Raw genomic sequence first — 10,143 nt, forward strand, 5'->3', positions numbered from 1 at the left:
TTGGGACCAGGGGTGGTCCATGACTCTGAAAAGTCCATATCTCTGAAACCGTGTATAAAACAGCACAAAGAACATTTTTTTAAATTTCAGTATTATAAACTACCCTAATAGAACAGTCACTACTCTAATAGAACAATGATTTCTGTAGTTTGTTAACTGGATAAGTGGGGTCTGGATAACTGAGGTTCCACTGTATACCGTACCATACGTTCTATGGCTTTACATAAAAACAATGTTTAAAATCATATTATTATTATTCATTGTAAAGTTTAGACTCAAGCTGTACATATCAATGACAATTTTAGTGCTCCTTGAAGCACTATGCCTACTACAATCACATACACGGACACATACAAATTATAAAATAGTAAAACACTATACTGATCATTGGTGGATTTGACTGCTACAAACTACATATGTACATAATGACTATATATGATCATGGGGGCTAATGGATTTATGCAACTTGTTCATATGCCATGGATGAACTAATTTTGCTGGTTGTAAGATGTCCATTTCCAGATGTGGCTGTCTGCTGTTGTTGTGCATTGTCGGAAGTGGTAAGGTGTCCATTCCCTGTTGTGGTTGCCTGTTGTTGTTGTTGTTGTACATCATCCGTCTGTTGCTGTTGTACACCATCAACCTAAAGAAATGTATGTTAATATTAATTTTTATGTTTACTTCAATGTCAAAGCTTGACAATATTATTCAGCACACTAAGACTATTCAAACATTATCAATCCATTTCAATACCTTTTTTATATTCATGCATCCACACATTACAGTACAGTCCACTTATAACTTACACATTCGTGGCATTTTGTTCATAGTCCCATGCATTGTTTGTGTGGGTAAAGCAAATACCACACATGGATAACGCTAAGACAAAGCATGAGTGCACCTAAATATGGGTGTACCTAAAGCTACACATGTATACACGTAAACAAATGGAGAATGTCACAGCCACACATGTGGGCCATTCCCCAAAGCATGTATGGTGGTGTGATTATTACAGTATATACACAATTAATTAATATCAAAGAGCATATAGTCTGGGGAGGTGGCAGCCAAGAAATGGCTACAATAATGTTTATATTTTATTTCCATTAGGGATGTTATGCTTTTTTGCACTCCGACAAGGAGAACGGCTTTAGCAGAATCAATCAACCAATCATGCTATTAATGCTAATTAGCATTTGCAGCCATTTCTTAGCTGCCACCTTTGATTTCTCAACTTGAAGGCTGCACCTTTTTTCACAGCTTGGCTGTTCATGGATTTCATTTCTATTTGCACACTGTATGGCCCCAAAGCCAGCCACAGGCTGGATTTGGAGTTTGTTTTTACCCACTTTCTTCTTTATTCAGACAAAATGATGATTGTCTAAGACAGAATATATTAATTGTATTGTTTTATTTGACTTTGCTAATATGTGACCGAATTTTGGAAAATCACCCATATGGGCGCATTTGACACCTAAAATATTTAATGCTCAAATCACAAACTTTATAATGCAAATCTACTTGTTGATGGTTTTAAGTCATTCTCGATACCTTAAATTACAAGAAAATACTAGAAATATTTTCAAAACTGTGTCCTGCTCATATTAGCAACCCACTAAACATGAAAATTCTAATTATTTCATGCGCGCCCATATGGGTGATTTTCCAAAATTCGGTCACATATTATTGTATTCTCTTATAATAGAGCGTACATTTTTTTTGAGGAATTCTAATATAGAATGCACATAGAATGTTCTAGGATTTTCATTGGTAGATTTAGGAAGGTATAAACTTTCACTATCAAGTAGCATTTATAAAGTAGAAATTAAGTGAGATGAAAAGCCATGTTAGCAGTGGCTCAGAGGTTAAGGATTTGGGTGTTCGGTATGGAGTTCCCTAGTTTAAACTCTGGTAAGTTTTCTTTTCAACATTTTTCATGCATTTTATCCCACTGTGACTGTTTTATTAGAGTATCTCGACCCTGTGATTTACAATTGTCTGATTGTTGCTTTGAAACTCTGTAGTTAGTTGCTACTTCTTTACCTTTCTAACCATTAAAACACACTGCTTCAGTGGCTAGTCTACATACGTAAACACAAATTTTAAAGCTATTCCCATTTGTGGTATACCTTTAGCTGCAACAAAGTTCAATGTTTTAATGTGAATAAACATTGCTGAGGACACTTATCAGATGCTTTGCAAACTTAGTACATGAATTCACCTTTATATGTTCTGTATCAACTTTCAAGCATATTTTATAATTTTTTTTGCAAAGTGTGCAAAAAGAATAATATAAGCCCCTGTAGACCTTTAAAAAATTAAGGAAAAAATGAAACTTTGGCCACCCATATCTCACACCAAGGAGCTATGCAGTCATGAAAATCACATTTTATTACTTCCTGTCAAATAACACACGGTGTGTGTGTCTTGATTATTTTAGTCCATACATTTTTATGACAAATGTTCAGCTTTATAATTTATTATACAGCAGTACTTCATTATCTGAACACCTGTGTGCCAGCTGAATCACAAAAGTGTTCAGATAAGTGAATTTGTTCAGATAAATGAAGCCCATTGATTTATATACAGAGCTCTGTTGAACTACTCTAATAGAACATACAATTTGACAAAATACTCTAATAGAACATACAAATGTTGACAAAATATCCTAATAGAACAGTCACCGCTGATGTTCAGATAATCGAGGTACTACTGTACTGCCCAGACAAAGATTCCAGTACCATGAAGATAAGAATGATGCATTGCTGATTAACGTACATGCATTACAGAAAAGCTCAAATTAAAAACAAAATCCTTTACCAAAATTCCAGAGTCAATTCTGGTTGTTTTATTAGAGTATTTTCTATTAGAGTATGTTGTGACTATACAACGTGGTCTGATAGTAATGTCACAAGTCTTCATTTATTCTGCACAAGTCAACCAACATGTTGCTTAGCATTGCTTTGAAGCTCTTAAAATACAATTTCTAAAATGAGTATAAATACAGTAAATTCTGTAGTTTATGTTTACTTGGGTAGGAAATACTGTAAATTGCACATGTTGTGTTAACATGATGTTAGTAGCAATTTATATAATGCTCTATATGTTGAGTTTTCATCAGTTTCACAGGAAGAGTAAGAAAGATTGGATGACTGTACAATGTTCAAAGATATTACTACACCTTTTAGAAACATTAATTTCCCGGCACATGTGAGAACTGTGTTTACATAAACATTAGGGTAAATGATTCTCTTTATGTTACCTTTTTTGGTTCACTGTAGGTCCGAGCAACATTGGCTGGTGTCATCCTAGTAGAAAGAGCATATTCAGTTCCGTTAGCAATGGCTTGACGGGGAATACTTGAATTATCATTCTGTATGGATAAAGAACAGCAAAACTACAGTCAGCACAGATCATCTTGGTGTCTTGTTCATGCATAGTGTATGTACTTCATTATTGCTCAAACAGGTTTAGAAATACAGTATGCTTGATACAACAAATATAAGTAGAGCTGTTACGTGAGTGTACAACTGTTCCCAGCCAACAAACTGTCATTTTAATGTATGCTGATAATGGACTTGTTCCCAACATAACCACAGTTTGCTGGGGCATATGACACTCTAAGAGTATACATGAGAATTTGGCAGTGTTGTACAGTGCATTGATTATCCAAATACCGATTAACCGAACAGTCAATTATCTGAATGCTGAACTGACTACTCAATTAGGGTATTTTGTCAACAAGTGTATACATTACTGTAGTAGTTGAGCAAAGCTTTGTATATAAACATATGGATGTTCAATTTTACATACTATTCGATTGTATAAACACCCTTTCCCCCCAATTAGTTGAGATAATCAAGTTCCACTGTACATGATAATAATGAATAACTGTTAGTCAAAATCCACTTGTAACTACAGAATCACTCACCATAGTTATTGTTTCATATGAACCCAGTGGTAATGGTGTTTCCTCAGGCTTTTCTTTAATAGAATCACTATTAGACTTTGTCCTACTGGATGATGATTTGTGGCGGACAGCTTTAGGTGGTCGGGCACAGTTAACAACTTCACTGTAGTCTTCAATTACACGAGAGGTCATTTGTGGCTTGAATACTGGAAGATCAATGCTGTCTTTTGAAATGCTATCCTTTGAAATGCTATCATGACGAGTACTAAAGTACACAAGAGATACATGGATTATTATTATTATTTATGTCCTAAATAACTTGTTTACAGTATGATATAACATTAAGAACATTTGTTGCTAAGTAGCATATACCACATAGTCAAGCAAGGATCGTACACTCATAAAATGACATGTATTGTACACAGTGAAGTAACTAACCCATATATATCATCATATACTATTTGATCGTTTCCAGGTTCACCTGAAACAAACAATAACATCACTAAAATATTACTGTATGTAATACAACATCGTAACAATGTATGCACAATGGGAAGAGCATAAGTATCACAGTGAACAACATAAATACTGTACCTTTCCTTTTGTTATAATAGCACCAGTACACTAGAAGAATTATAATCACTATGATCATTATCACGGCTATTACTCCAATAAACCCTGCAATGACACCTCCAACTAGACTAGTACAACTGCACTCATCATCATCTGCTAGCTTTCCTAAAGTGTTGCAAAATATATTTATCGTGAATAAAAAATCTCCATATACAATACTACACGAGTATAGTGTTATATACCATTTTATAAGGACAGCACTAATTAATGTGAGTTGCTTTTAATTTAACTTACTCCAGCTAAAAGTACAATCAATATTTTAACCCTTTTTAACTCTCCTCAAGCTTTTTTGCAAATTCATGAAAGTATATACAGTATGTGGTTTCATTTTGGGGAGTTCATCAAATCCTATGGATAAGGGAGCGTGTAACTCCATACACTACCAATACTATGGGCAAAATTCAAACACGGTATCCGGTGTTACTATGTATATAATTGGTGACATCATTAATACGCGCAATAGGAGTATATACACTGAATGGGCTGCTATTCCACCGTCTTGTGTGAAGGTAGCAAAGCTGCTTCAATAGGAAGATTGTCGAGTCGAAGGTAAAGCTTGGAATAATCAAGCAGAGTAGTTCTGTATGATTATCGACTGTAGAAAGACTGTCCTGCTAAGCCTGTGCTATCATTCCTCCATCATGCCATTGCACTTTGTTTCCATAGCTTTCCTTTGTTGAAGCGGAAACGTGACGTGTTCGAGCATGCGCCTCCGCATAATATCCTAATTAGGAAATTTTAAAAGTTCCTTATAGTACACGGCAGCCATGTTTGAATTGCACTCTTTATGAAGTTACATGCTCCCTTGTCTGTAGGATTTGATGTGCACCTGTTTTAAACCAGTGGCAGGTACATACATATGATGGAAGGATATAGCAAGTACTGCTTATGTTTTTTACAAGTAAAACTCAGTAGATGCATTAGTGCAACTGTGCAACTTTAAGTGAAGATTCTGGTACACCAATGTCTAGTTAGCAATTCTGCAATTGGATTTTCAAAGGAAAGTACTTGCCAGCATTCTATTTGTACCTTTAGTATCATATTTAAATTGGATACAGTACGTTGTAAAGCCATGTAATCACACGAATATTATCATGGCCAAAAAAACTAACAAATGAATCTATGTATTTAAATGAAAGTCTTATTATTATCATTAACACTTTACAGTGACCAGCACTGTTGCTATAAGAGCCAACGTCATATGTGACCGAATTTTGGAAAATCACCCATATGGGTGCATTTGACACCTAAAATATTTGATGATTAAATTACAAACTTTATAGTACAAATCTACTTGTTAATGGTTGTAAGCCATTCTCAATACCTTAAATTACAAGAAAGTTCTTGAAATATTTTTAAAACTGCGCCCTGCTCTTATTAGCAACCCACTATACACGAAAATTCCAATTATTTCATGCACGCCCATATGGGTGATTTTCCAAAATTCGGTCACATATTATACAGTGTATGCAGATGTTCATGTAATTACAGTTTTATATAGTAATTTAGCAAATAATGCAACTGAACATCGTAATATTAAGTAATGGATAACAACAATCACCTGTTGATTTTATCACAGTTGTCATTGTGATCTGTACAGTTTTAGTAGTAGTTGATGTTGTAGTAGTTGTGTGTTCTGTGTACATATACAACATGCACACTGTAGATACAATGGACTGGTACTTGTTAATACTCACCAACAGGTGGTAATGTAATGGTGACAGTTTTGGTTGGTTGTATAGGAGTCATAGGCATAGATGTATTAGTTGTTAGTAGAGTATAACTGGTTGGTCCAGCTCCACAACAAGTATTAATGGCTACAACAGTTACATTGTATGCTGAGTTATAGGTCAGTCCAGTAATAGTATATGATGTCTGGTTGGTAGTGATTGTTCCATTGTCATCATTTCCATCAGACCAGCTAACTTTATAAGTTACTGGGAACATGTCCAACACCTCATCCCATTGTACCATAAAGGATGTACATGCTCTTTGTGAAAATGTGATATTCGTTGGTTTATCAGGTGTGTCTGTACACATTATAAACATGTAACATTTCTTACATTTCCTTCTACATCAACCATTATAACATGCAAATGTGTAACTTGATTTTCTAGAACTTTAGTACACATTAAGAATGTATTGCGGCAAATCACATACCAACAAATCTTATGAATAATTACAGAGCTATAGATGATTATTTGCATTAAGAAAGACCAACGTGTTGTGGTGCCTACAGGGTAAACCACTTATGGGAATAATTTAAAAACTGTAATTGTGGGGTCAAGATACTCTAATAGAACAGTCACTACTATTGCAAATACACAGACATTTTTATATACCATAATCATGAACAAGCAAGTACAAAATTTAAGAACAATTATCAGTATTAGTTACTGTATGTAATTGGTTATTGCATAGCTAGATCCTGGTATCAGATATCCTAGTATCCTGGCACAGTCACCAAGGGGGAAAAATGTGAGGAGAAATGTAGAAAATAAGTTGCCCAGGGATTGAACAAGGGACCTTCACTCCTAACACCCAAATCCTCAACTACACATCTTGGTTGCTTATTTCCACTTTAAGCTATGCTAAATTAATCATATTATTGGTAGTGACCTGAAAAATAAATTATAAAAAATACAAACATTCTGAATCAGTTTCAGCTACACCTGTTATTAGAATATATAACTGCTCTAATAGCATATCTTGATGCAGGAGGAGCTAAAGCTGTTGTTGCTATTCTGAGATGAGTGAGGAACTATAAACCACTTACTGTATAAATAGATCTAAACCTAGAATGTTCTATGAGCATTGTAATAGAACCCCATTAAAAGTTTGCATTCACAGCCAATGGTATTAGTCTTGACATCATTTCTTGGCCGCCCCTTTGATTTCTCCACCCAGACTTTTTTAAAGGCTGCAGTCGTTTTATAACCTGGTTGTTTTTTGAGTGGATCTACTAACTGGACAGACAGATGCTCAGCCTGGAACATGTTACATTGTACACATTTCTGTACTCACCATACACAGTGACAGGATCACTAGTCATCATTCCACACTGGTTCACAGCAGCTACACTCACATTATAGTTTACATCACCACTCAATCCTGTTACAGTGGAACTGTTTGTATTCCCTGGAACTGTCCCATTGTACATCACACCAGTATGTAGGTTAGTCCATATTACTGTATAGTTGTAGTTGGGATCTGATGGTATCCAGTTAACAGTGAACATTGAAGAATTAATAGTGGTCACCTCAGTGATGACTGGTACAACATCTGGGGAGATCAATACCACTATTTTAAATCAACACCTTAGTGACCGTACATAGTATTAGTGAATGTGTCTGAATGATTGGGAGTACTTTAAAATGTACCTGTAGAGCATTGGGCATTACCAGCACATCCAGCCTACTGTATTGTGTTGTATATATGTTACCATTACTAGTTCCATTTACACAACTTCTAGTTAAAACACACTATCTAAACATAAAATGCAATTTCATTACAAGTCTGAATTACAGGTGAGAAATGCCATCAGAAATATAAACATGAGGGTTACTATCATGAAATCACTAACAGATGACTGAACACAAATGATTAATTATATGTTCAACATACAAAAGGTATTCTAGAAGAGAACTGATACAAGCATTATATCACATTCTATACTGTACCTGCAGCTGTTACAACATTCAGGTATGCTCTGTTGCTCATCATATCACTGCCTACTTTAAGCACATACCATCCTTCATCATCAGTTGTGACATTTTTTATTATCAATGTACCAGTCAATGAGGCAAACCGATTATTAAAACTTACAAAAGATGAATACTTTGATTGTGGCATTAAACTTTTGTAATCACCACTCTGTGTTATAAATCTTTTCCATACTATACTATTCTGAGATGCAATAGTGGAGAAATTTCCTTCAGCTAGACATTCAAATGTAGCGGCTTCTCCAGTACATGTTGTGGCATTGACTGGTTGAGATGTTACTGTCACTGAAATACAGTACATCAACATATACACATAAGCACTGACAATGCTTGTACTTACTGCTATATAATAACATAAAACATGCACACACATCTTTACATAGTGACAAATGTTCGAGAAACAACAGTACTGCAATCAACAACACTTTATCTATGCTAAAATGTTGAAAGCACATGTACACCAAGATACATAGTGCACACACAAGTAGTACAGCCAATATACACACGGTACTGCCCAAGAGCAATGTTGCACTTGCTTGCATGCACAACTTTGCTCGAGATTTAAAAAATCACTAATTAAGGCGTGTGGCAACTGTTTCGCTTGTGAGACAGCGTGGCAGCTGTTTTGCTCATGAGAATTGCAAATGAAGCCATTGCCACGCCCTTTAATTATCATTTTAAAAATCTTGAGTTAAGTTGCATGTGCAAGCAAGTGCGACGTTACGCTTGGGCAGTACCGTATGTCTTTTTGCTGGGTTTTACACATACACATGCAACATTCAGAATGTACAAATTATAATTTTTATCTTTTGTGCTAAGGTAGGATATGCATGCTATATTATTCGAACGAAAAATGATCAGCGGCGCGGCGCTTCCAAAAAAAGTTGATGGTGAACGACTATCGAAGGTTTACGAAAATTCCATATAAAAGTACTGGGTAGTGAATGCGGCTCGAAGTATAACTCGCCTTTTAAGCTACAAGCAGACTTTCTGTTGTCGTGAACGATTACCACAAGGTCACGAAAAACTCATATAAAAGTATGGGCAGTGAATGAATGTTCGAACTGGAACTCACCACTAAAGCCACGGGCCAGCTTCTTCTCGCCGGATGTACTACTTCTTAGGCAGAAGGATATGTCACTTAGTAAGAATTGCTCGTAACTGATCTACCGTCCATGTAATGAATCGATTCGCATTCCGTTCACCGTCATGACGTATGAAAAAATCACGTGTTCATTAGAATGTATTCGGCAGTGCATATCCTCTATTAGTAATCATTCTGCCAATTGATTAATGAAATACAGTACTATGTGACATCTCCTTCCTATCACTTACACTACACGTTACTAGTGGACTGATATTACTACAACATTTGTTATCTTTGGACTCACTCAAAAGTGGTGACAACATGTTGCTATATTTATTTCACTATTGTTTTTTTTAAGTACTTTTCATTATAGTTTGCATTTGAATTATGACCTAGTAACATATATCAGCCATTAATATTCATTTTTACATAGACAGTGACTTCACAATGTAACACACATAGCTATAATATACATTCAGAATCAAGCAAATATTTATCACTCTACCTTAAATGGAAATCAATATAACATGTCAGATATGTAATACATATCTATTTGTTGCTGGATAAAGAAAATCATTGCTACTAAACAAGCACTCTTCCTGTTTAATAGCTCTGGAAAAATAACTCCCACTAATTGCATTATATTTAGTCACTTAGCAACAAGGCTATAACTATTATGGGCTATCATAACCAACATCCAGTGATGCTTGACAACCACACTACACATGCACGTACTAACTACATGTACAATGATTGAAGGAACCTGAACATTGTGTTCTCTATACAATTAT

The 10,143-nt window shown here is 35.2% G+C and overlaps 1 protein-coding gene across 1 annotated transcript; it reads right to left on the bottom strand.

Moving 5' to 3' along the window:
* Window positions 1-235: 235 nt before the first annotated feature.
* LOC136244109 (uncharacterized) lies at window positions 236-8,572 on the bottom strand. Its single transcript, XM_066035646.1, has 9 exons — window positions 8,224-8,572; window positions 7,568-7,825; window positions 6,241-6,573; window positions 6,105-6,179; window positions 4,505-4,648; window positions 4,349-4,391; window positions 3,932-4,175; window positions 3,263-3,373; window positions 236-643 (listed from the first exon to the last, which is right to left on the bottom strand). The coding sequence occupies exons 1-9, from the start codon at window positions 8,570-8,572 to the stop codon at window positions 458-460; spliced, it is 1,743 nt and encodes a 580-aa protein (XP_065891718.1). The 3' UTR covers window positions 236-457.
* Window positions 8,573-10,143: the final 1,571 nt, after the last annotated feature.

The sequence above is a fragment of the Dysidea avara genome, chromosome 1 (genome assembly GCF_963678975.1).
Source record: "Dysidea avara chromosome 1, odDysAvar1.4, whole genome shotgun sequence".
In the NCBI taxonomy this organism is placed as follows: Eukaryota; Metazoa; Porifera; class Demospongiae; order Dictyoceratida; family Dysideidae; genus Dysidea; species Dysidea avara.